The sequence below is a fragment of the Columba livia genome, chromosome 3 (assembly GCF_036013475.1).
Source record: "Columba livia isolate bColLiv1 breed racing homer chromosome 3, bColLiv1.pat.W.v2, whole genome shotgun sequence".
NCBI lineage: Eukaryota > Metazoa > Chordata > Aves > Columbiformes > Columbidae > Columba > Columba livia.
In genome coordinates this window covers 75694031-75721532 of record NC_088604.1, presented here as the reverse complement: position 1 = coordinate 75721532, position 27502 = coordinate 75694031, and the positions used below count along the sequence as shown (strand labels likewise).

Below are 27502 nucleotides of genomic sequence, written 5' to 3'. Positions count from 1 at the left end.
AGCACTACTTATGCATGCACCTGCTAGATGTCTTTGGTTATTTCAAGCTTATTTTGCTCTCAGAAATTATTTCTAATATCTTAAAACATTAAAAGATTCCAAACAGATGACAAAGGTGAACACCTGAAATGGAGAAGTCATTTCAAATAGCTGATAAAGGACAAAACCGACAATCTCTTCCATGTCTCTTACCATTCATTCTTCAATGGGCATTGTAGAATAAACACTTATTCTGCAGGTCTACTCTGCAAGTCTTTTAACAGCAGGAAGAAACCATAAGCCCCACATGAAGCTTTAACGGCAAATGACAGCACGAAGTCAGAATAAATTTGATTGTCCCACTCTGTTCCAGATTTGTCTAACTACTGATGGTAGCAACGTTCCCATCAGAGAGCTTCAGAGGCAGGAAAAACAAACTGGAAAAGCATCTTTGACAAAACTGCCAGAAGTCCATCATGTTTCTTACTGCAGACTTACAGCAGTAAATCACATATATGGCACTAATTAGTAAAGGAGAAACTATCAATGTGCTCCATCTTAGGTAAAAGCACATGAAGAGAATAGCATGCAAGATCATTTTAGCAAAAGTAGAACTTATGTTGTTGAAAATATACATCCATGGCCTATAAGGTACTTTTCAGTACCTGAACATACTTTCAAAAGGAGAAAGTATGTCAGCTGTTTACATACTTTTAAACCATGACTCTGTATTTTCATTTCTTGATTTCTTGCCTACAATAAATATGAAAAGCTTCCATATTTTTTTTGCCTTGCAATACTTATAATCACCCCCTTACAATACTTAGCCCCATCAAAGCAAGTGTCATCATACATGTCACTAACAAGCTATGCTTAGTTAAAACTTCTGAGCAAAGGCAATAGGTACAAAATAAGCCTTCAAAATATAATTAGGATTTGCCAACTCAGAAGTTTGAAAAAGCTGAAATTTCAGACTGTGGCTCATATACAGCATTTGATTCATTATTATATATTCATAGGTTTTAATCTTTTTTTTAATCTATTTTACAATTCTTCACATCGTTTAGTTCCATAGTCAGAAAAAACCTTGGGAAGTGGGGAAGTGACAGAGTTACATGTCAAACATGCACAATATATTGCAAGAGTAGCACAAAGGAAGCAATATGATCTTAGTTTACATCCATCCCTGGTAATTGTCTTATTGTGATTTCCAGTCAAGAAACATTGCAAATAATCTCATAAAACGTCACTTGAATCTCTAACACTTTGCAAAGCCAAACACTATCCAGACATTACCCACTGGTTTTTAGTCTCCATAGGATAAAGCAAATGCATAGAGATTGGTGGTCTTTTCGGAATCCATTCCTCAAGTGACACATTCCTTTGAAATTCTTTGGGGATGATAAAAGGGGATAATTTATTTAAAAAAAAAAAAAGAATCTTGTGTGCATCAAGAGCATAACTTTTTGAAGCACAATGAATATGTATCTGTGAGCATGTGCATGTGAGTGTTCATACTTCATCTACATGAAAGTAACTCACTAACTAGATATGTATTGGGAATAAGCAAATGAAATTAAACAAAAGAAACACATATTGTGCTGAAGTTATTCCACTCGACCTCTTTTAAATCCTGGTACATAAACAACGGGTTACTGTGTTACCGATTCTACCTCAGTGCAAGATCTGTCTCTATTTTGAGTTAATAACAACAACCACAACTGCTAATGAGCACTGCTTTATGCTACATATTCATTACTTCTTAACCTGTTGATCACATTGTCTGAGATTATTTCTGGTATATTTCAAAGTAAAAAAATACTTTTTAGATTTAAAATTCTCCAGAGCTTTTATTAATACACTTTTTAAAAGATATTTTCAGTATAATAGAAAACTACCAAAAAAAAAAAAAAGTCAAGCTACAAAATGCATAATGTCCTTAAAACAGAACTTGCACCACCCTCATTAAACTCACAGTAAATCTTTTCCACTGGATTTGGCAGAGAGTCCATTCTTCGGAAGCTTCATCATTCAACTCCAGTCTCAACAGCCATCTTCTCATTAAAATACTAAATTTTGCATCCAAAATTTTACAATGACTGATGAAGTTTGTCTTTAAATTAGACTTGTCAAATTTGAGGACTTCAGAACTGCTAAGATATATATAACAATGTCCAAATAATCTTAAAACCACTGAATTTATGTAGCTAGCTGCATTAACATTAACTTTCTGTCACTGATTTTCCTTATTTTTATCAAAGCCTTGTTTGTAAGTGCCACAGTTTCATCCCACTTGTTTTTCTCGGGGTTTGTGTATGTCACCAAGTTCTCAGTATACTGCAAGACTGACTTCAAAAACCTATGAGAAATAAAACCAAAGATGAAAAATTTGTTGAAGCAGAGAAGAGAAAAAAAAAGAAATAAAGAAAAATATCTCAGTGTCTGGTTTAAAGCTGCTATGACTCCAAATTTCCAAATCTCCCCCACGATGATCAATACATTAAGGTTTCTTCTACTTGTAGAAGACAACCACTCCCCTATTCTCATAGTAAGAAGTGATGATTTTCAGAAATGCAATTAACACTGTCATAGAAAGAACGTAGTGATGAAATGTGTGACAGAATTTTCCCCAAATGGCTTCCTTTCCTTTCTCAGTCCAATACTTCACAATGCCTATGAGTCCAGCCAGCTCTTAATTGACACACAAGGAGCAAAATTACCAACTTATTAAATACAGCTTTTACGTATTAATATCTTTGAGTGCGTGACCATTTTCTCACTATACTAAGGAGGAGTCTAATAAAAAAATCTGAATAACTGGACCATATAAGTTTAACTAAGTTATTTTAGTTCTTGAGCGAACATTGTCTGAGAAATGATGACTGTAATGATAGAAAGAATGATGACAATTTACTAAGACTAATACTATTCCTTATTATTTTTTTCTCTCCAGGACTTATATTATGGATCAAAAAGGAATGTGTACAACTTCCTATTACATCTTATATACTCACTTTAGATACTGCTGATAATCAAAAAGATTCTTCTTGCAAACCAAATGCACATTGACTAGTTCCAGAGTAATCAACAGTAAGATGAGCCGTAACACTGGAGACAAAAACTTAATGCTAGAAATAAGCACAAATTTTTTTAAATAAAAAAACTAAAACCAAACTAAACAAGAACCATTAATATAAAAAATTCTTCAGAGTTTTGGATCCATACTAAATAGCCAGATATTGCATAGTAGGGGGAGAGGGGAAATACTATGAAAAGTCCTTCAGCAAAGAGCAGAGTAAATATCAAAATGATAAACTAAGACCATAAAGTACAAAACCTCAAAAAGAGGAAAAAAAAAAAGAGAAATACATATACTTAGGACTCCAAAGCAAGCCTCACCAGCACCCGTTACTCAATAGATAATAAAGTGGAGTTCAATTGAATTGTAAGTATGTATTGTCAGCTGTCAGTTTCAGCTATGTTTCTTAAATAATATAGTTAGTATTTTCAGGAACACAACCTGACAAAAAAATATAATATTTATAGCTTTCTCAGTTTTTAAAGTAGATTCATAAATCCCTGAAAAACACTTCTGAATAGGAACAAAATTAATGTAATACTAAACAATCTCTCTTGTATCTATAAAGATGCTGACCCAGGTATAATGATAAAAAGCAACAGAACCGAAGTAGGTAAAGTCTTGAAATCACTTTAACTCATTGCATTCAGATAAAGCATTTACAAGCTTAAATAGGAAAAGCTTGCAACTAAAGAACGCAATCTAACATTTAAATGATACTTTTATTTGAAAGCTTACAACTGACAGTGAACTAATCTAGCAATGCTAAAAGTACCCATCCAATTATTCTCCAAGTTGAGATTTTCTTGTTATTTCAATATCACTATGTAATAGAAATTTGAGTTGCCACTTTGAAACAATTAAGAACACACAAATACTTTTGACTTGAAACTTCTAAGACAAACCACTGTAAGCCAGCAACAGCTGCATGCAGCCACTCTCTCATAAACCCAAGCACAAAGTAAGGAAAAACCACCAGCCAACCTGTTCAGCATTCGTAGATAGTTGTGCCTCTGGCGAGAACGTAGAGTCTTGTTCATCCACTGTTTGTACCTCAGCTCAGCGCTGGCAATAACTTGTTCAGACACTTGATGGCACTGTGTGCTTATTTTACGGAGAACCACCAATACTTCCAGAACAGGTCGCGGAGAATAAAGTGTGCAAATATGTGTATCGCAAAGTTCAATCAACAGCCTCCAAAACAAGAAGGAATTGTTAATTTCAATCTTTTGTTAGCTGGATTTAACATGAGATATATTTCATATTCACTGTGGTTTGATTCATAAAAACTAACTTAGAAAGCCTGGAAATAGATGACTCTTACCTCGTGACAGTAAGAAGCAAGGATCTGCATAGAAGGGGTAGTGATTGTGTTCTCTATCACTTTAGTGCAAAAGTACTGTTTTGCAAAATTACTGATTAATGTTTCCCATTTCAGATCAAGGAAATATAACCACAATAAACAAAACTGCCTGGCTGAAATGATACACTGAACACATCAAATCACAACAGGGCTGGGGTTGAAGCCTCCCACCACAGTCCAATTCACAATGGATTAACATCCACCATAATAAAACTCACTCAAACAAACGGTATTAATTAGTACTACTATTAGTGTATGGTCTTTCTCCTGAGCAGAACAAGAAGCAGACTTAACTTTTTGTAAAATGAACATGGTGAAGTCATTGTTTTGATAAACACCACACAGGATGATGCTTTGTTAAAGCACCCAAATATCTTTACGGTGTCATATTCTAATCTGCTAACCTAATCTATCATACATCACTTTGAACATTCTGTTAGTATAGTAGTGTTTCTTAAACTCCCTCATGTCCAAATTCTCTCTGAGACAGCAAAACATTAATGACTAAAAGTGATAAAAACAGAAAACACCAGAGGCAATGTAGCTGCACTGATGAATGAGGTGGGTGCCCTGGTGGCAGAAGATACAGAGAAGGCAGAATTACTGAATGCCTTCTCTGTCTCTGTCTACTCTGCTGGAGGCTGTCCTGGGGAGCCCTGTACCCCTGAGACCCCGGATGAAGCCAGGTCAATGGAGGAGTTTGCTTTAGTCGATGAGGACTGGGTTAGGGAGCAATTAAATAGTCTGGACATCCACAAATCCGTGGGTCCAACTGAGATGCACCTGCAGGTGCTGAGGGAGCTGGTTGAAGTCATTGCTAGACCGCTCTCCGTCATCTTTGCCAAGTCTTGGGAAATGGGAGAGGTGCCCGAGGATTGGAGGAAAGCAAATGTCACTCCAGTCTTCAAAAAGGGCAAAAAGGAAGACCTGAGTAATTATAGACCGGTCAGCCTCACCTCCGTCCGTGGGAAAGTAATGGAACGGCTTGTCCTTGGTGCCATCTCAAGGCATATCAAGGATAAGAGGATTATTAGGGGCAGTCAGCATGGCTTTACCAAGGGTAAGTCATGCTTGACCAACCTCATAGCCTTTTACGAGAATGTACAAGGTGGATGGATGATGGCAGAGCGGTGGATGTGGTCTACCTTGACTTCAGTAAAGCCTTTGACACAGTCTCCCATAGCATCCTCACAGCTAAGTTGAGGAGGTGTGGTCTGGACAATAGAGTAGTGAGATGGATTGCAAACTGGCTTAAGGAGAGAAGCCAGAGAGTGGTAGTCACTGGTGCGGAATCTAGCTGGAGGCCAGTATCTAGTGGAGTGCCTCAGGGGTCAGTACTGGGGCCAATATTATTCAATATATTCATTAACGATTTAGATGAGGGAATTGAGTGTACTATCAGCAAGTTTGCTGATGACACTAAGCTGGGAGGAGTGGCTGACACGCCAGAAGGCTGTGCTGCCATCCAGCGGGACCTGGACAGGCTGGAGAGTTGTGTGGGGAATAACCTGATGAAATTTAACAAGGTGAAGTGTAGAGTCCTGCATCTGGGCAGGAACAAGCCCAGGTTCCAGTATAGGCTGGGGAATGACCTATTAGAAAGCAGTGTAGGGGAAAGGGACCTGGGGGTCCTGGTGGACAACAGGATGACCATGAGCCAGCACTGTGCCCTTGTGGCCAGGAAGGCCAATGGCATCCTGGGGTGTATTAGAAGGGGGGTGGTTAGTAGGTCCAGAGAGGTTCTCCTTCCCCTCTACTCCGCCCTGGTGAGACCCCATCTGGAGTAGTATGTCCAGTTCTGGGCCCCTCAGTTCAAGAAGGACAGGAAACTGCTAAAGAGAGTCCAGCATAGGGCAACAAAGATGATTAAGGGAGTGGAGCATCTCCCTTATGAAGAAAGGCTGAGGGCGCTGGGTCTTTTTAGTTTGGAGAAGAGGAGGATAAGGGGGGACCTTATAAATGTCTATAAGTATAGAAAAGGTGAGTGCCATGAGGATGGAGCCAGGCTCTTCTTGGTGGCAAACAATGATAGGACAAGGGGTAATGGGATCAAGCTGGAACACAAAAGGTTCCACTTAAATTTGAGAAGAAACTTCTTCTCAGTGAGGGTGATGGAGCACTGGAACAGGCTGCCCAGGGGGGTTGTGGAGTCTCCTTCCCTGGAGACATTCAAAACCCACCTGGACCTCCTGTGTGACCTCATCTAGGCGTTCCTGCTCTGGCAGAGGGATTGGACTAGGTGATCTTATGAGGTCACTTCCAATCCCACACATACTGTGATCAGGCTTCTTTTTCATAAATGAGAAAAGTGCAGACTGATGGGTAGGAAATGGAAGGCACACAAGCTACAGTTAAAATCCTCTTTGCACTATCCTGACCACACCTAATGCATTTGATTAGGAGAGTTTTGTTCCAACATATTCACTTATGGGACTCTTAAGACTGCTACAAGAATGTCAATTAAAAGTCAAATTGTTTTGATCATTATTCCAAGTCAGATATACTTAGAACATACCTCCAAGTCTGACAACAAGTATAACAAGCTATCTTCTATTTCAGAATCTTGATACTAAAGCATGTAGGAATAGAACTATGTAGCAGTATATTACTATTTTAAATGTCACACAGAGCTGTGACACCAAGCACATTAAACAAATTTCTGATGCAGTTTCAGAACACAAAACAGATTAAAACCAACTTCATCTAGTCAGTACATAAATAGTTAAAACATTCTGCTTCCCCAATCTGAAAGAAAAATGGTTATTTTTTGTGCTAATTTCCAAATTTAATCTCTGCTGTAATAACATCCCAAATCTACGTTTCATCTTCATTTTGAAGATGATATTCAGCTGCATTCTTAAGATTTTTAGATTAAATTAGCAGCAATGCCAGAAGAGTGTATGAAACATTTCAAGTATTGTTCTAAAAACAGAGAAATTAGTAACTTAGGTTTGAGAGTTCTTCTGTTGGGCTGCATGCAGGAGCTGACAGCAAGAACCAGGAGGCCATCAAACTCACCTCTCTGTTAGGACACTACTGACTGGATCATCCGAACTACAGCAATTCTGGGGCATATATTGCTGCAACTGAGATATAATTTCAGATATCATAAAAATGAAAGTATTAACTTCAGCATTTCCTTCCAACCTTAAAAACAAAAGAAAAATAATAAGATTTGAAATTATAAAACTGTGTAGTACTACTTATTTCTCAAGTGGCATAAATTGGGATAGCAGTGTATTCAGTGTCCACTGTCATGCTCTGATATTATGGTTCCTTTCCCTCTATTTTATTCGCATGATTTTATTTCTCCAATAAAAAACAACCTTTTCTCAGACTCAGCAGTCTTCTAAACCCCTCTTAATCCTTTCTTCTTTCATCAAAATCCTGCAGCATATTGAGTACATGCCAGATGCATTGAATATTACCTCTCAGTTCTGAAGAAGTACGATTTCTTCAGTTATTTTGTTAATTACTTCCTCCTGTTCAAATAACATGAGAATGCTACATTCTTTTTCTAAGCAACAACTCACATAAAGTCTTCCACTTATTAAGTTACCAAGCCCTTTTCCAGAGTAAGCAATTAATTTCTGTTCTACATCTGGTGAGGCATCTTTTTGGTTTTATTGTGATGTACTTGAGCTCCAATTTACCTTCCTAACAGCCCCTTCAGCATCTCTTCAGAAATAGAAAGTGTACATTTCAGATATCTTCTCATTCCCTTCAAGTTAGCACACTGTTTATAGTTTTTATAGTGTCTGTACTGATGTGTATAGCACAGATTAAGCCAAAAAGAACAAATGAATCTTCTCACAACATGGCTGGTGTCTATCATCTTCCTGGTAGAGTATTTGACTAGACATTTCACCACCTCAGATCCCATTTTTCCTAATTATTTTGAGAACTGTCTATTTTTAATAGCATATACATACCCCTTAATTGTTTGAACATGTTCCTCAGGCACCGTTGGCAATTCAGGCCATAAGTGAATGCTCTTCGTACATCCCAGCACCTCAAAAAGTATCACGAAAAATGTTATGTAATGTGTAGCTTCTGACAGACAAGACAACACATTTTACTTTTCTTAGTGGCTATTTAAAAAAAAAACCTGCAGTGGGTAGTAAGTTACTTGTTCAGTAGTCATAATTGCATAAGCCAATATCAAGTGTTACGGTTTATGTTAGGGCAAAAGGTCCTGATGTACACTTTCATGCTAAAACATCATCTAAACAAACTTATTTACTATTATTTCTTCAATTTATTTTATATAAATAATTAACTAACATGTAACATGGTCTGAATGCTGTTGAAAATGAGAAGTACTAAGTGCATCTACCGTGATTTTGAATCAATAAAAGAACATCTTAAAGCAGTTCAATAATTCATAAACTGATCAGCAGAGAACTACCACAACATTCAAAAGTAGATTTTGCTACAATAACAGAATCTTAATCAGCTGTCTTTTATGCAATAAAAATCTGAGTTATAGCCTAATCTAGGATTCCTAGAGACGTGACCAGAGTACACCTGACAAAAGAAAGCACAAGGAGATAAGAAAAGTACAGAACAGCAAACATTCAGGTAAGGATAAAGCTATTGAGTGATCTAGAGCATAAACACCAACTGCATCAACAGAAGGCTTGTGCTTAACTACATCTCATTTTAGCAACTGTAAATTCCAAAAGATAAAACTAAAAAATTCATTAAAATTATGTAGGATTTTGACTTTTTAGGACAATCAAAGCATGAAGACAACAATTAGACCAACTTTAAGGATAAAAGTGCTTTCACGGTTGGAAGTACCTACCTGTTTCTTGAGTTGGGAAATAGGATGAAATCGAGAACGGTAGCAACTTGCACAGTTCATCAGTGGTTTTATGACCATGTGTTCCTGATTTACAAAATCATAGACAATACACAACAGTGTCTTTAAACTGTCCTAATCACATGCAGACCTAGACTTATGCTTAATTCTACGCAAGCCACCTGTAATACTAAAGTCAATAAAGACTTCCAGTTGTCTGAGGGCTGAAAGCAGTAACCAGCACAGTGAGTGTTTAAAGCTTAACTTTTTTGACACATTTTAACTATGAATCCTGACAGCAGCTGAGAGAAAAGCAACCAAGTATTCTCTTAACGCAGCACTATGCAATATATCTTGAGAAACTAAAAAGAGCTACAACTAATAAACAGAAGATTTATCTCACAGGTTGCTGCATGATACTGAAAGAAGTACTCCCAAATATTAACAGGAAATTGGGGGTAGCAAATACAATAATTGATAATGTTGAGAAACATGTATTGCCAGACAAAAAGCGTTCACAAATTCACAGAATAGAGTGTGGATACAAATTACACTTCCACCAGCGAGCCACCACAATTTATAGGGCCTCGGAAAAAAAAGAAACCTTCATATATTACATATCTCAGTGGATGAGCTACAGCTGTTCTACATACCATTCTGATAATTCAGCACATAAACATGCTAGGTATCAATACATTTTGACAAATAAAATTAAGTGGAATCACCGTAATTTATGGATCAACCATGTAAATAAGGAGTGGTTAAGCAAACAAATTAAGGTAAAGTATGAAAGGATAATCTTTTGGAAACCTTTTTGCATTTATTTCACTACCAAACTAGAAGAAAAATACCTTCACAATTTTTTACTTGGAGGAATACTTAATTTCCACAAAAAGCTGTTGTCAAGAAAGATTCAGTCACATAAGACTCCATAAAATCAGATTTGTCATCCAAAACAACTGAAAAAAAAAAAAAAAAATCTTCTGAGAGCATACTATTGATCCCTACCTTAAAAGCAAACATGTCCTCATCTGAGAATCTGCAGACAAGAGTAATTGCAAATGCAACTATCTGATTAGCTACTTCTCTGGGAAATGCTTTTAGATTGATCTCTCCATGGCTTAAACGATCTCTTATACGCGGACCCTCCTGGTGGTTCAAGAAATCCCAAAGAAATTCCTGTGGAAACATACACCAAGCATATAGAATTTATTTTATGTGTATTCACATAGAGCAGAATATATTCAATGTACAGGATGCCCCTTTCCTATAGACATGATCACAGAGGTATTTAGATGGTCAGAAAAAGCAATACAAACTATGCTTGCAGAAAAAAAAAAAAAAAAGGCAACTTGCCCATTCATCCATCTTGTTAGCTTCTGAGGAAATTAAAAACTAATATACATGCTATTATGTGAGAGATAACAACAGAGCTTGTTCAGCTTTGTGTCCCAAGTCCTCCACAGCTGAAATGCCTCTGGCAACAGGACAGTAAGCTCAGGTCTCCCATACATTCTGAAAAAGCTGCTAAATTCAACACCCCTAGCTTTCACGTTCACTATCTGTTCGGCTGGCAAAATGCAGGATGTGCTCTGCTAAGTTTGCAGCTATGTTTTGGCGCCATCTGCCCAGGTAGTGTAAGATGCGTCCCAGAAGCAATCAGAAATAAGTTTTTATTTTCCCTGTACAAGGCAACAGTTTTTCTTCTGCTTCATACAGCTGATCTTCAGAAGTCTAAAGACGTATCTCCATGACTTCCATATTTCAGACACAAAGATGGTCTTATATCCTAACTGCATATAGCTTTTCAGATACTACTTTCTACCTTTCACAATTAGAAATGTTAACAACCTTCTGTTTCTAAACTGCTAGAGATAAGCTATGTGAAATAAACAAGTATTAGGCATAATCATAAACATATTACTAAATTTAAACACAAACAAAACAATGACAAGGAAAAACAAACAAACAACAAAAAACCCCAATCAACCAACAACAAATCCACAAAGAACCCCCCCCATAAAAACCGAAAGACCCCCAACAACAAATAAAAAAATCAAACCAAAACAAAACAACCTTTCAAAATACTTGCCATAGCAGGTTCCTCAAGAACTGCAGGAAGCTGGTTGAGTTCTTCATTATCCAAATGCTTTGCTAGCATCTAGAAAAAAAGTACTTTGAATAGAAACTTACTATTGAAAGCCAAACATCAAAGAAAACACATCAACTGAAGTAATTAGTTTCCCTAATTTTAAGCAATTATTTCTGCCACTCAAGAATCAAGGTGTCTAATTATTATTCACAGGCAATTTGAGATAATTCAAAAGAGTTGCAAATTTGAGTATTTCTGCTTGCAATGTTTATTTGGTTTTATTTTGAATAACTGAACCTAGGAAAAATGACAGAATGTTTGTTTCTGTGAGATATTTCAAGATAAAAAGAATTAGAATAAATTAAAGTCTGTTTATTAAAATTTGTATTAATTTTCTAAGGGATTCCAAATAGAAAATATTTACTGTCCATCATCTTTTATTTGGAAAAAAATCAAAACTGAAGTCTTTTCCAACACAAGAGCTTTCCAGTCTCTAGTAATAGAAAACATGCATGTGCTTAAATTCTGACATAGATATATATATTAAAAAAAAAAGTCGTAAGTACCTCATCGAAAGTGGTGTAGAGAGCAGAAGGCTAGAACAAAAGACAACATTATTTGATTTTCAAACAGAAACAATTAACTAGACATGTATACCACGCTTATATTTTTTCATTTGCAGGAGATACCAGAGGTGCATTAATAGCAAAAAAAACCCTTATAAATGAAAAAAGGGACTGTTGGATTTTGTGCAACTTTTTTTTTTTTAATACATACAACACGATATCCTTTCCACCCTAAACTGTTTCTGAACACTAACCTTCAAGTACTTTTTCAGACCTCTTTTACTGGCAGACATCTTTACAAAAAAATAAGAGGCATTCATGAAACTCAACTGTAAATTTGTAAATAAAGTTCTACAATTGATTGAAATTTTTGGGGTAAAATCTGTAAATGTTTAGACACTACGCTCGTAGAAGAATTATTCTGCAAAAATCATTAGCACTAAATCATAATTGACTTTAGACAGAAATTTTACCTCAGCTGTTAGCAATCGATTTGGACAGTTATTAATCGTAGTGAAGAGCAACCTAAGTCCAGCTTCCAGCTGAGGAAGTAAGAGAATCACACAGTCAGCATACCTGAAAAAATAACAGACACCCAAAGGGGTTTCCCCCCTTATAAATATAATCAAAATAGAAATTAGAGCCATCTCAGAGTTACACTGTCAGGCCAAATGATCCAGACCAAAATTCATTTGTAATGCACTTTATAAACAAACAGTAAATGACTACCTGTGCCCAACAGAAGCTGACCACTGAATTCAAAGCAGCTCAGAAATGACACTAATTTACAAAGTGGATCATGGAAGAGGAAAACGAAACAGTACACTATTTTCCCTCTCTTTTAAATCAACATGTCAATATCTGAAGATTTGCTTCCACTTGATTTGTAAATCTCTCCTTTTTGGCTGCATCAGCAATTTTTTTTTAGGTTTCAAAACATAGTTTATAATCCTAGTTGGTACAAAATAGTCAGTTCACAGACTTTCTGGGATATTACCATAACAGTACCTAACTATATGTTGTTAAGCAACAGATTTAGCAAAAAGCTTTGAAATCTACAAATGCTGCTATTATTCTACAAATATAGATTATTTTTATATTTTACTAAAAATAAATAAATAAAATTGACTGTTACCTGCTTTGCTTGAAAGCTGTTAAAGCAGCCATCCAAAATGGTAACATTGTTTTTAATACAAAACTGGACAGTTTTACTAGCTCTTCAGCTATGGAAAGAGTTTTGTGACAGAGATCTGCAAGTTCACAAAACGATATTAATAAACAACATACAATCTGCGGTTTACTAATTCACTCTTAATACAAGGTATTTCAAAAAGATGGACTCAATTTTAAATCTTTATGTCTCTGCATGGGTGTCGTGAATGTAGAGGTGACCTTTTGACTGTGCCAGGGAAAAACCAGTTGCTTCTGGTATGACAGGACAGGTTGGTAATAAAAAAAGAAAATGGACCCATGCAGAGATATAGTGATTTCAAACTGGGTCCATCTTTTTGAAACACCTTGTATTTCACTAAAAAATATAAGATTATTTCAGCATTGGTAAAGGGAGACTAAAAAGCTATCCAATCTGTTTTAACTATCCAGGTACAATGGCAGTCATATTTAAGATCAGAAGCTGAGTTTCTAAGATTGCATTTTTAGTGATAACACAAAATTACAGAGTAAAAACAGCTGCTTTTTACTGAGACTAAAAGACTGCACAGCAACTGGACCCAGGTTCTGTTGGGTTGTTTTACACCTGCTTCAAATACTTTAAAAAAATTGTAACATATATTTATCATTTTAATTCAGTAAGTAGTATGAACATTTGAACATGAGCACATTGTTCCTACTTTATCAGTTTTCTGTGCTGACATTTAATAAATTAACACTTCATACTACAATGCTGAAACTCACACTTATGAATTCACATTATAAATATTTTATCCAAGAGAAAGCATAAAATGGCAAGTGCAACTTGACTGCAGTAGGTGTTTTTTTGAAGAAAATCAAATGCTGTAGGATTTATACTACATTGTGATTGGAATGTTATCAGCCTGAGTTGGTTCTCAAAAGCCCTGTTTCAGTTCCATGAGCAGATGTTCCACCAGCAAACTGATTATGTAGCACAAACTGACCATGACCACCATTAATACCAACACTCCCCATATGCTGTTGTTGCAGCAATAGTAGAAATAAACGAAATAAGGTCTGTAGCCAAGGAGATAAGAAGATTTTAATCTGACACTTCAGGTCCTTTCCTAAGACAAGCATCACTGTACGGAAGACGTGTCACCATCCTTTACCCTGTTTCAGTACTACCTGCCCTGCAAGATACTGGGCACTCCTGCAGCTGGAAACACATAATTCTGGAAAGATCTAGACTTTGTAAAGGCAAACTAGATGACTGTTACACGAAATGAACTGTCATAATAATAATAAAATAAAAACAACTGGAACACACAGTTAAACTATTTTAGAAGCAGTAACTTTACGTGTTTCAACATGTTATAATTATTTTAGAAAGCAGTATTTTTTTATTCAATAGTCAAAGTGCCTCCTTATCAAAGATTTGTTTTACAAGCATGATTTATTAATCTAATGACAGGGTACACAGGTATCTTAGTTAAGAGTGTATCTTAGAACTGCGTAAAACACATTATTTTCAACAGCACTTTTGGCCAATTAAACAGCAGAAAATATAGAATAATAAAAACTTGCTAATGGTTAAATACTTGCCCGGAAATATATCAAGCTCCTCTAAACTAACGAAGAACACATAAGGTCGATGTACTAAAATGCATTTAGTTTGCAGAAGATACGTCTGTAGCAACTGACCCAATCCTGCAGTTAAAAAAAGCAGCATAGCACAATATCTAGGGAGAATACCATAATATATTAGAAAAGCTTAGACAGCTAAAACTTTTGCAAAGAAACAACATTTGTGGGGCAGGGCAAAGGGGTTTTTTGCTTTTTCAAAGAACAAAACCTAAGCTTCCCATCTCTTTTGACTAGAGGCACTCAATAATTAATTGCATTCACAAGCATGAAAAACACACTGCGGAATTAGGAAAAGTCATTACTGTATTATACATTGGCTGCTGTTGTTCCTCCTCCCACCCCATTCCTCTGCCTTTTATTCCGAGTTATTCCTGACTACCCTGACAGACAAGGAAGCGGGTTGCAGAACAAGACCTTAACCTTTCTGCTGTTCCTGTTCATAAAAACACACTGGTCCTAAAACTGACCAGCTTTATAAGGACTGAAGTAGTCCATGGAAACCCCTTTTCCAAAAGCAGCAGCAAGGCAAAACAGTCAGGATATTGTTTTACTAATGGCTTTTCAAACACTCCCAAGTCTGACTGGTAAGAAAATGAGATTCTTTTTGGTAACTTACTTCACAGGAATTTCTTGTGGGGATGCAAACCCATGCCACAAAACATTACGAAGGTTCAGACCATATGGAGATCCAATGAACACCCTCAGTACGTTCATCTAATTAACAAAAAAAGTGATTACTGCATGAATAAATCTATTGTTTATTACCCTGTACCCTTCCCTGACTGAAAAGTTTAGAAGTTATTGAGAAACTACAATTTCTACTATCAAAATGACTGTCCAGAACTTGTCACAGTAATAGCAACTCATTATTTGCAATTCCCAGTATTCTCTGAAAGGAAATATTTCAGATTACTTGTACGTGCTATAGAATATAATAAGGGAAGAACAAAACTATTAGACATTTTAAACAATTAGGACAGGTAAACAAATGAGATCAAGTTTAGCTCTTGCTTCTTGTAGGATAAATCCAAATAATTTAATACAAATTAACATAAAATACAGAATTTGCATTCAAAGCTATATTCCCAAAATCACTGTCTAACAAAAAGGGAAACTTTGGTTTTGTTTTTATTCAAGAAATGATCATGTTTTTCATATAGAAAAGCAATCAAGACCTTATGAGCTTGCCTTAAAAAATATTTCCATTTACAATATTCACTATTTTTGCCATATATCCCCCGTACTGTAACATGTATGACACGAAAGTTTTTCCAGTATATCACAGAATTTGCAAACTCTTCTTCAGTGCAAGCAAAAGCTATACTTGGAAACCTGCCATTTGGCAAGAAGAAAACCAGCTCGGTATTTATACTTATTTCAAAACTATAAACTTACTACAGCTTGTCCAAAGATAACTGCAAGCTGCTCAGAAGCAAGCAAGTCTCTTAGAAGGAAAGGGCAATCTTTACCAATCAGTAAATATACCTATTTAAAAAAAACAAAAACAAACAACACATAACATAAATAATTCAGTATACTTCTTTGTATTTCAAACATACAACTTGACTATTCCACCCAGTAACCATTTTCATTATTGTAAAAACACAAATCAAACAAAACCCACCAAATCCTTTAAAAGGTTTTGAATTCTTTAATTTTGTGACAAAGTAAAATTTACAGAACATATCAGGAAGGACCGGATATCCTACTTAATGTTTCCACAGTGTAGTACAGGTACTGCTCTTCTCTTGGAAGAAAAAAAAAAAAGAAAAAAAAAAAAAGGGAAAAAAGCCAACCAAACAAACCAAAAGTAAAGCACAACAAAAACATGTAATTAAGGGAATAAACTCTGCCCAGGACACCATACTTCATTCTTGCTCTAAAAAGCCATAGGGTTTCCCATTGTTACAGTAAGAAGACTTGAAGACTTGTGGTTTGTCTTCTAATTCTGGGTGTTCCTTAAACTAGATTTTATCATATTTGAGCAATCTCAGTATCTCTAGTTTCAACTCGTCTTTGTATTTCCCTGATGTTTTTTTTCCAATCTTTGGTAATTTTTCATTACTTCAAAATTTATCACCCCTCATACTTGGGCAAATTGGTTTGTCTAGGCATGAATTAGCCCATTGTTCTTTCTCTGGCATTTCCTTCTCCAGAGCTTCTCACAGAGATTTAACCATCAGCTATTTTATCTGTGGGCAATATACCACAGCAGCAAAGCCACTTAACACAGCTGTTGCTCCCTTCTCCCTAATTTGCATGCCCATAAGTAGTGGCTGCATCAATTTGTGTGGTCATACAGTGAAGCAGACCAATGAACTGATCCAGCTGAAAAACAAAAACTGGGGTAGTGGAAAAAGGTGGAAAGGTACCTAGATCAGTTCATCAATCTAGCTTGCTAATGGGCCTTCAAGTATTTGCACTCATATAACATATAGAATACCAGTAAACAAGGTAGATGGCTGTGAAGATTGATGAATAAACTTAAGTAGTGCTATCACTAAATGTTAAACCATACCCTAATTCATGTTACATCAAAAAGGATTCACAATACAAGTTTCTTAATACCAGTCAGAATTCCTCAGTCTAAGTCATATCATGTACGTACTCCTTGTCTCATGCTGGTCATGGAACTCCTGCAGTATTACTTTTTAAACTTAAAAAGAGTGCATATCTTTACTAACTGTTACAGGGTAAAGGAAGAGAATGTGTTAACAAGACAAACGTTCAGTACTTCACGATGGATTCCAGATCTATCAAGCTCATCAGTTAGGTCAAGAACTTGAGTTGTTAGCTGGCTTCTACATGTTTTTCCAGTGTAAGACTTGTGTTGAAGCACTTAAAGAGACGTATACTCTGTGAACAGAGCTCTGAGGAAAGAGCCCATTTCCAGCTGCATGCTCCTGCCATTCCCCACAGAAGTTATTACATCATCAGATCTTCTGTGGAAGGTGTGCTGCTTCCTGTTTTGGTTAAATAAATCAGAGTAACAAAGACCTACTGTATGTACACTGATTAAGCAAACTTTGTTCTTTTTAATGAAGTTGATTAGTAACAGCACTCACACAAGCAACTTTACATACACAGCTGAAGGAGCCCCAGAAGATACTTCCATTACCACAACCGGATCCAGAAAAGAACATCTGTCCAACTCAAAATACAGCTGGGCTACCAGTATACTACTACAGTACAGGGTATTCTCACTTTTTCAATGTGCAATTAAATCCAAGAGCTCATTCCCATCTTATAAAACCAAATCTGCAATAGACTCCTCATGCTGGCACTTACATCTCCCAAGGCTCGCTCCAAGCATGATGTTAGTTTCATTAAGCCAAGAGCAATTCCTGTAGTTTGTGTATCTTGTAGAACATCAAATACTTCAAGAAATAACTGTATGATGGGGGAGAGGGAGAACATTGTGTTAAATCTTCAGAAGGAAAAAACAAATTGTCAAAAGCACAGAGAAACGTACATACTCCTCTATGACAGTCACTATGCAAACATAGAAATTAAACCATGCCAAGGAGATAAAACTGTAGATGCCAGGAAATAAACTACCCTAGAGTAGATCTTGTATTTTTAGTTGCAATGTATCTAGAGCCTTACATCTATAAAAATTATCGACAGTAACTTTACACAGTAAAACTTGATATTAAGTATAGATTATTCGGAAAACAAAATCTTAGGCTAGAATAGGCCCAAAGCACCTCATGTTCTCTTTGTGATAACTTACACAAAATCTAAGCACAAAGTCAGGAAAATTGGAAGCAACTATGTATTAAGAAGGACAAGTAGTTACAAATTCTAAGCATTTTGTTCATTGACATCTCTCACATGCTCTTACATTAAACTTCCACAAAAGGTTCACGTGCCAAAATATAAGTTGTGAGACATTTCCATACCTCTGTGCAGTTTGTCCAGTTGAACCATAACGCGTACTGAACTACAAATTGCTCCTTGGTCAGAGATTTGAAGTACAAATTAACAGATTCACATACAGGTCCTAATGATCGTATGCTTTTGATATAATCCACACTTCGATCTTAAATTGAAAAACAGAGGTAATTAGAATACCCAGCTTCCTGAAGGTACAGTATTTTAAAGCTCACTAGGAGTAAATCCCACAACAGCTTGTGTAATTTTTAGCACAGAAAATTTTATCCAGACTATTTTAGCACAACTCACACACTACAATTTACTGTCCAAAAGACCATACAGATAAGATATAGAAAAGTAAAAGTGCAGTGTGAAACCAGATAAAACTAAGAACCTTCTCCAAATAATAATTTTTAAAAATAATGCAAGAAAATATGGAAGAGTATTGTTATTTTCTGGTTTTGTTAAAATTGGAAAAACCTACTAGAGAACATATTATTAAATCCACATAATCAAGCTGTCAGCTAGTGCAGGTTCAGAGGGATCAGTCAAGTTACTTATATCCTTTAAAGAACACAGATGGATGTACTACCTTACAGAGTGGTATCACTGGTCCTCTTCAGTGGGACACTTTAATAGGAAAATAAATTCTTCTGATTTACTTAGAGATATTGCTTGAGATAGAAACATGTATAATTTTTACCATTTCTGGAAATTTATAATAGAGCTTTAATGATGCAATTTGGAAAATTAAAATTCACTGAGTTCATCAGAGTATGAATACTTTGTTCTGGTTAAAAAACAATTATTCTGTTCTACACACAAGAGAGAAACCAAACAGTACTTCTGGAAAGGCTAAAGTTGGGGAAACAAAACCAGAAGCAAGAGCAGGAATACTGATGGCCCCAGAGTGTTTTAAATTTAGTGTAAAAAGGATATAAAAACCACAAAAGCAAGCAATTCTGCTTGAGGAGAGAAGCAGAACTGAACCCCTTATATATAGGTGCATGAAGTTGGAAACCAAGATGAATGAGGAAACAAAGGAGGAGCTACTGATGTAGCACAGATTACAGGAATATTAGGAGCTAGCAACAACCAAATACCAAGCACAGACGAAAAATGTAAAGCTCCTTGCGGATATGAACTGTATGTACTCTAATCTGCAGCAAAGTTAATGTTGTATTGTAACAAAATATTATAACTAAGCTAGGATTGCTATGAACTGTACTGAGATACTACATCAGTCTTAAATGCATCATTATAACAGCAGGCAAATACCAACCTGATTCAAGGTAAAACACATGCTCTGAAATGGCTTGCCAAAATACTTCACCATTTTCAGATAAAATATTATTAATATCATAGATGTCTTTCTTCTCAAATCCAAGTTTGCAAATCACATAATGCACAGGTGGAGAAAGACAAGTAGTGACCGAGTCTGACACCATCTAAGACACACAAAAAAAGTCCTCACATTAAGAAAGTACATGAGAACAAAGAAAATTATTATTAAAGTATACCCGTAAGCACAGTGATCCAGACAGCAATACACCATCTCTAAACAAGCTGTAAGTTTTGCAATGCAATTTGCATATGTGCATATGATTAAATGAGCTGTCCAAGCAGAACCACTCTGTGGAAAACTGAGAGGAAGAATTGCTCTGTTTGCATAATGCCAGGAGGGTCTGTTTCCAAATGGTTATATCTACTGAACTGATGCCAAGATAGACGGAAGCAAAAGATCCCAGTTTATATAGCTGTTTTGCCTAATCTCTGAGCTTTCAGGGAAACTGATGCTGCTTCAAGCAAATCCAAGAGCTTCAGTCCTTATGACCAGCAAAATAATTGGGTGCAGGGGAGACACGTGAATTCTGTGTGAACTGGCAGTAATGGTAGAACACTGTGAGCATAAATATTATTTGCATAGTAGTCTAAACAGAAAGACAGACTGATTCAGAAGCACATATTTAAATGAAAGAATTGGCAAAGATAGAGCTGCTCATGCTAACAAGGAAGAAAATTCTTCTGATTTAGTAAAAAAGTTACACTTCCTCATTAATCAAACAGAAAAGATAGACAAGAAATCGTTTGAAGTTTAAGAAATAGAAAAAGATTGTACTAAAGTTAAATTAAAAACATTTTTCCCCTCTTTAATTAGGCAACAGAATTGACCCTCACAGTACATAATTTCTGAATTAATGGTTTCAATGAGAGATTATGTATTCATACGGGAAACAACACAGAACAAATATGACAGTTGCTATAAGGAACTGCTGTTAACTGTCATCAGGAGTATCCTATCCGCTACTAAAAAATAAATGTTCATAACACGTACTTCAGTATTTCACTTTATTTTGAGAACCCCCCACTCCCCGTTCACTGTCAGCAGACAGGAGGCCAAAGCAAAATTTGAACTACCACAGCCACCCTTTGTTGTCTAAAATAGACCAAACCAGGCGCAGGTAGCTGACTTTTTCAGGGAGACTACGCGACGAAGTCCCGGGTTTCCGCCGGTGACAGCGACGCAGAGGCACTGCTGCCGCAGAGGCACTGCTGCCGCAGAGGCACTGCTGCCGCAGAGGCACTGCTGCCCCTGCCCCGGCCGCAGCGCCAACACTTCCCCAGAACCGGCAGGGGCCGTCGAGAACCACGCAGCTCAGCAGAGACAAGGGCGGCCGCAACCCCCATCCCAGAGTCCCGGATCCCCCCTCTCGTTCACGGAAGCAGCCTACCCTCCCCACCATGGCGCCCCGCTGCCGTTACCTCCGTTATCGCTGGGCCCGCCCACTATACGTCATGACGCTGTGCTAGCGCGCGGCGTCACGCCTGGCTCGCGCGGGAAGAGCCTCGTTCTGGCATGGGGCTGCTCCACGCCGCGGAGCGCGAAGGCGGCTGCTCCCCGCGGCCCGTGGGGCCGGGAGTGGGAGGAGAGGGGGCCGCGCCCATCTGCCCCGCCTTGGGGAAAGCGCCGCTGCGTGCCGCCAGCCATGGAGAAGAGCTCTAAGACGCCGAAGTTCTCCAATGCTGCCCTAGAGGGAGGAAAGCAGCGCGAGAGCCTGTCGGAGAAAGACAGCGTGAGCGACCGCCTGGGCGGGAGCGGGACGGCAGCCTCAGGGGGGCTTAGCTGCTGGAGGCCGGTGCCGGCGGCACCGCTGTGTGGGAAGGGAGCGGGTGTGAGGGAGGAGGAAACGGCCACAACGGCCGTGCCGCGCGTGTCACGTGGTCCGGTGGGATAGGGGTACCGGCCGCCCCTCCAGCCACAGCATGGACCTCGCTTGAGGCCTGGGCGCCGGCCCGGGGCCGCAGGGCTTCAGCTGCTGAGGGAAGGAGAGATGGATGGGGCTTGGGTCCTTAGGAAGTATGGTGCAGTGTGTGGAAGAGCACAGGGCTCGGTAGCTGCTTAAAAGGTGAGTCTGATTTTGCGAAAACCTGTATGAGAAATGCTTTTCTACTGTTCCCATCTGTTTTACGTCTGGTTTGGGACAGTTCATCCCCTTTCTGCTTGATTGGATGTCGTTTTCACATCCATCTTGCAGCTGGTTTGCTGCCTTCGGCATTGGGAGACAAAGTTGTTAAAGCCTTGTGAAGGTAAAAAGAAGGCTAAGGTGGTCCTCCCTTTGATCTTTCCAACTTGGGGTGCTATTTTAAGTTCTCTAAGTTAGGAGAAGGTGTGTTCTCTTCTGAAGAAATAAACAAGAACTGTTTCTTTAACTTTAAAGCAACTATCGGTTATTAAAACAAACTTATTAATGAATAGCATTTCTTTCAAACAGCAAAAGCTTTTTTCTCTTAGCAAATTTGCTTGCATATGTCCAATTTTAAACCAAAGTAATAGAGTCCAGTAACATAAGAATAGGCTTTTGTATAGTCAAATGCAAAGTTGGTTCTTGAAATTTTGAGAGATTCTTTCAGGAGGGATGCAAATCCTATATAGAAATGCAATTACAATATTGTGCTGAAGCTTGGAATCTCAGTATTTGTATTGTGAAATACGAAAGTAGGTTTATTTATTTATTAACTATTTGTGTAGAGATATCAATGAGGTTTTTGATTACTTCAATATTAAATGGCTTCTTGCAATGAGATAATGATTATGAAAATTCCTGTCACTAGTAATAGTGGTTAAACTTGTAGGTAACAGCATTGTTAGAAGCTGAGTGCTGTGGACATGAATTTTCTTCCATCAGTAGTGGTATAGGCAGAAGGTCTTGTGACTCATGCCAAACCAAGCCAGCAAAGAATTACTGTTTGGATTGCAACATTTTTTACAGCTTCATTTCTACTGACATGGTTTGGGATGGCCATTTGAGCAACTCAGATGTCAGAGTGGAGGTGGTTTTTATTCTGTTAGGGGACCTATGATAGGCATATAGGGTCAATCATGGTTACAGATCTGAGTTTAAGTTGGAAGATAATGATTCTTCACAGCCTAAGTGCAAATGTGTTTGGACCTTGTGTTTTTGGTGTGGTGTAAGTACTATTCAGAGTTTGCGTTGTTGTCATGGTATCAATAAACACCTGCAGCCAGTTTGCACTAGGGCTGCCACCATCACCATTTTTTAACAGAATTATCTAACAGTAAGGAAGCAAAGGAGATATTTAGGTAATACTCATTGAGAGGGCTAATGTGTTAAGTGATTTCATAGAGGAGAAACTCCGTTGCTTCCCTTATTCCTGAACTCTCCTGACTGAAAGGTTTGTGAGCCCTTGAGTAGTGAATCTTTTCAAATAATTCTTACTAGACTTTAATATTATCCATATTTTTTTCCCTATGCTTCTAAGTGTAAGCCTTGCACTGTGGTGTTACGTCACCTTTGTGCGCTTTCCTAGGTCCTAGTTGTAGTCAGAAAGTGAAACAAGGGACTGAAGAGTCAGCAGAACTTGAAAGTGATTAGTTAGGAGGTAGCTGGTATGGAAGACCACTGTCTGTAGCATTTGTTATAATCTCATTGGTTCCATTTGCTTTTCTGTCTCTGTCTTGTTTTGTTATAATTTCCAGTTCTGTTTTAAGGCAGCCATGGAGGACATCATCTGTGTGCATCATCAGACTTGCTGCTTGCGTTCATAGAGGGCCAAATTTTGTTATGTGTGTTGAAGAGAATGATATTACACAAGCTGGATGGGGAGAAAACTTCTATCTTCAGAGTTCTGATGACAAATCAAAAGAAGTACTACTCTGTTTTAAGTTTCAAGCAAAAGTACAAAGCTTGCAAATTGGAGCATGTTTATTCCCTTTTTCTTTTTTAATGTGCAAATTAAGTCATTAATATGTAAGGCATTTGTTTGGTAGCTTCACAAAGAGTGAGAACAAGTCAAATTACACAGTAAATGAAGCAAGCTTATATTTTGGGTTTTGTGTAGGCTGTTTGAATGAAAAGCTTGAAGTTGTGGTTAGCAGTCCTGGACACATGTTTTTTTACTTGGACAATGAGTGCTAGTATGGTGTGTCTGCACGACTGAGTTTGAATGTGAACTTCAGCGTCTGTTGCATCAGGTTAAGGGGTAGATTTTAGGCTAGACATGCGTGGAGAAGAAAATTTTTTTACAGTGGGGGTGGTGAAACACTGGAACATGTTGCCCAGAGAGGTGGTAGATGCCCCGTTCCTGGAGACATTCAAGGCCAGGCTGTACAGGGCTCTGAGTAACCTGATCTAGTTGAAAATGTCCCTGCTCATTGCAGAAGAGTTGCGCTAGGTGACCTTTGAAGGTCCTTTCTAACCCAAACCATTCTATGACTCATTTGGATTTCAGCAGAAAACAAATTAAAATTGAGCAGAAGTTAACCACTGTTCCTTTTTTTCAGTCAAAGTGGTAGTGTCAAAACAGCCAGAAGATACCCATTTTCTAGCTTTTCTTTTTTCATAACATATTACTAGACTAATTGTGTTTTTCCCCTCTTAATTGTACACCATAAAGTATTATATAGAGGCTGGTAAATGCTAAAATATTGACATGTGGTGTGGACTTTTAAAATTCTTTTGCACAGATGAAAGCAAAAAGGACACAATCCCAATACCCAGCTTTTGGTATGGCTCCCGTGGAAGAAGAGCATTACAGTGATTCAATGAAAACTAAGCAGTTTGCATCGAGAGCTGGTAGGGCTTTAAAGATAAGATATGCTAATACGTACCAGCTGGAGCCACATAACAAATTTCGGGATTGTTTAGTAAGAGGCAAAGCTCAAGCAATACTAACGGTATAGTATTTTTTAAAATTAGTTGTCTAATTGCTAAAGTAGCTTGTCTTGCAATGTCAGTGGAAGAGTGTAAGTTGCATAAACTTCAACATATGCATAAATCTTTGCAAACTTCAATTTTTAGCAAACAAATATAATGTGAGTGTGCTGTTTTGCAAAGTGCAGAAGGTCCTCTGCAAGGTCACCACTGAGCATGTGCTTTTAAGATGAAGCTGAAAGTTTCTTAAACTCTTACCTATGTCTAGATCAAATCAAGCTATGGCACAGTTCAGAGTACCCTAATCTGCAAAATATCCAGTTATCCAAAGATCCTGACCTTGAATTTGTGGAAATTTATACCTTGAATTTGTAGAATTCTGTTCCTTCAATAAGTTCTACTAATTATCACATGACCTGTATAAATATACTTGATGTACTTGACAGTCTGACTGCCACCAAAAAAAAAAAAAAAAAAAAAAAAAAAAAAAAAAAAAAAAAAAAAAAAAAAAACCACCAAAATGAAGGAGAACGATCTGTTGATAATATGTAGCTGATGGCTGAGATAATATGTAGCTTTTAGTGATAACTTGGATACTTACAACCAACTCTATTAATTCTTCTGTCTGGAAAACATCCGTTGGGTATTTCAAACAGATATTTGAAGCACTGTTTTCCAGGGAACTGAGCCCATATGATGGAGAAGCAGTACACTCCTGTTTGTTAAATGGAGATTGGCTGGATGTCTCTGTCACTTTCAAAAAATAGATAAAACATTTTAGAATAAAAAATAGTGTGGATTTTGCTGTTTGAAAGCATCATCTTTATTGGGTACTCTACTCATTGATACTAATGTTCTTGTAGAGGAAATGACTATAATTTTATTTATTTATTTATTTTCCAGAAAGACTACCAGGGTGAAAACTAAGATCTTTCTGAATTGTTTTTGATAGAATAAACTTGGAGAAGCCAAATACAATGGAGTTTCTAGCCCTTCCTTGTGTGCTTCAATCTCAGAAGAAATATTAAGGGCTGTGAAGGAATTGGACTTTGACCGTTATAAGTATGTGGTATCAGTCCTAATTGTGGAAAAGGCAGGTCAGGCAATGAAAGTGAGTCAACAAATTACTCATAATATCTTTTGCAAATTTAAAATATTTCTTAGAACTATACGTTATATCTTAGGTGTTCATCTGCATTCAGCAGCCTAACTATTGTGAGGTGGTTTTGAAGCCTTTAGGTTCTTCATGGGGAGTAGTATGCCAGGTGATCATTTAAGGTACTGCTGTGATTCTACCTGTGAGAATTGTCTTCTTTTTGAGTTCAGGAACAGTGATAAGCATCCCACGCTGCTCTTCCCTGCCAGCCAGTTATTTCTGCTGTATGCTGTGCCTGTACAATTGCATGATTGCAGTGAATTTTCTTTTTCCAGTTGGGTTGTGGCATTAAATGCAAAATACTGTGCAGCTGTAGTGCGGGGTGACATGGAAAGGAACAGGTGGGAGGGAGATGGAAACTGTTTCAACTGTTTAGCTGCCCCCAAAACATACTCCTGGGACTACAAATTAACATTAGTGATCTGAACTTGGCACACCCAAAACGAAAGTATTCTGGGCTTTCCTGTGTTGTATGCAAACTTACATGTATTGCAAGCTCCCATTGGCATTCAGAACACTTTTTGGTGTCTTCCCTGGTGTTAGAGAGCACTTCTAGTTTGGAGTGTTCATTGTCAGCCCTTGCAGCCTGATGAACCATACCTGGTTTTAGTGGGTTTATGTGAAACAAACAAAAAAGCTACGAGTCCAGTAACTGGTCACAAGTAGACTGCTTGGAGGTGGAGTAGTTGGGAGTATGGGGTATGACTTCTCAGTTGTATATGTTCCCAAAACTAGTGTCTGTTCATGTTGCTATTGAAGGAGTGCTGTTATAGTATGCTAATGTACTTAACAAGCAAACTGAGAGAACTGAGAATTTCTTGGATCTGTCAGGGTGGGAGCTTTACTGTGAAGCAAGAACATGTGTTTTTATATTAAACAGGACTTGTTAATTTTTACTGTAATTTTGAAGTTGCTTTTACTACTCATAACTCTCATAATGCAAGTATATCAGCATTTGTTTAATGCTTTGTGTTCTTCTAAAAATATAAAAATGGTGCTCTATATAGATTCACAAATAGCTTTTTCTTTTCTTTCCTTTAGGTTGCCAGCAGATGGGTCTGGGATGCTCAGAAAGACAATTGGGTTTCAGCTAAGTGTGAGACTGAAACATTTATTGCACTGGCTTTGGTCATGGCTTGTTATTACGAGTAATATTCTAAAAGCCACAGCTGGTTTTGTGTGTCACGGTACCTGGTATATTTGAAAATTTTGCAAACACTTCAGTACTAATTTTTGTTCTAATGCTGTTGGTACATTGAAATTGACATATAGTTGAGATAATTTTGCTAATTTTTTTTCCTGCCTAAAAAAAAAAAAAACACACCACTTTTGAAATGTGTATGGTTGAGTACATATGGGCGTCATCTGTTGTAACGCTCTGCTGTGGAAGTTGAAGCAGCTGGTGAGCTGGTGTTAAGGACAAACTGCAAGATTTTTAATGTTGCTTGTCTGTTGCATGCCTAGAGTTGTTAATGTTTACAATAAATTTCAGGTATCCATATTCTTTGAAAGAAAAGGCCGTGGGCTTTTTTGTTTTGTTTTTCCTGGTCGTATCTTTGATAAAACGCCAGTCTGTGTAGGAACCTGGCTGGGAGGGAAGCCATCTCTCACATGCTTAGACATTTGTGTGGATTTC

General features: G+C 37.4%; 2 protein-coding genes across 3 annotated transcripts; one reads left to right on the top strand and one right to left on the bottom strand.

The window, feature by feature from the left end:
• Nucleotides 1-1801: 1801 nt before the first annotated feature.
• ERMARD (ER membrane associated RNA degradation) lies at nt 1802-21440 on the bottom strand. 2 transcript variants are annotated; one of them, XM_013369091.3, is made up of 18 exons: nt 21301-21440; nt 19820-19985; nt 18564-18703; nt 17950-18051; nt 16057-16146; nt 15278-15375; nt 14620-14756; nt 13019-13133; nt 12357-12459; nt 11884-11913; nt 11318-11386; nt 10234-10404; nt 9229-9312; nt 8354-8433; nt 7440-7568; nt 4043-4252; nt 2994-3107; nt 1802-2338 (listed from the first exon to the last, which is right to left on the bottom strand). In XM_013369091.3, exons 2-18 carry the CDS (start codon nt 19983-19985, stop codon nt 2179-2181), a joined length of 1998 nt encoding a protein of 665 aa, XP_013224545.3. In that variant the 5' UTR covers nt 21301-21440; the 3' UTR covers nt 1802-2178. The 2 variants fall into 2 exon arrangements, with proteins under 2 accessions (XP_013224545.3, XP_021151796.2); XM_021296121.2 differs by having other exon boundaries at nt 21270-21310.
• Nucleotides 21135-27250, top strand: DYNLT2 (dynein light chain Tctex-type 2). The gene is made up of 4 exons (XM_065057695.1): nt 21135-21611; nt 24524-24733; nt 25663-25821; nt 26908-27250. The coding sequence occupies exons 1-4, from the start codon at nt 21525-21527 to the stop codon at nt 27016-27018; spliced, it is 567 nt and encodes a 188-aa protein (XP_064913767.1). The 5' UTR covers nt 21135-21524; the 3' UTR covers nt 27019-27250.
• The last annotated feature ends 252 nt before the right edge of the window (nt 27251-27502 follow it).

Coding starts and splice junctions, on each gene's coding strand:
- ERMARD (XM_021296121.2), bottom strand. Junction 15,376..16,056: donor TTATCTTTGGACAAGCTGTA/GTAAGTTTATAG, acceptor TTTGTTAATTAG/ATGAACGTACTGAGGGTGTT. Junction 11,914..12,356: donor ATCGATTGCTAACAGCTGAG/GTAAAATTTCTG, acceptor CTTTTGTTCTAG/CCTTCTGCTCTCTACACCAC.
- DYNLT2 (XM_065057695.1), top strand. CDS start 21,525: ATGGAGAAGAGCTCTAAGACGCCGAAGTTCTCCAATGCTGCCCTAGAG. Junction 21,612..24,523: donor GCCTGTCGGAGAAAGACAGC/GTGAGCGACCGC, acceptor TCTTTTGCACAG/ATGAAAGCAAAAAGGACACA. Junction 24,734..25,662: donor AAGCTCAAGCAATACTAACG/GTATAGTATTTT, acceptor TGTTTTTGATAG/AATAAACTTGGAGAAGCCAA.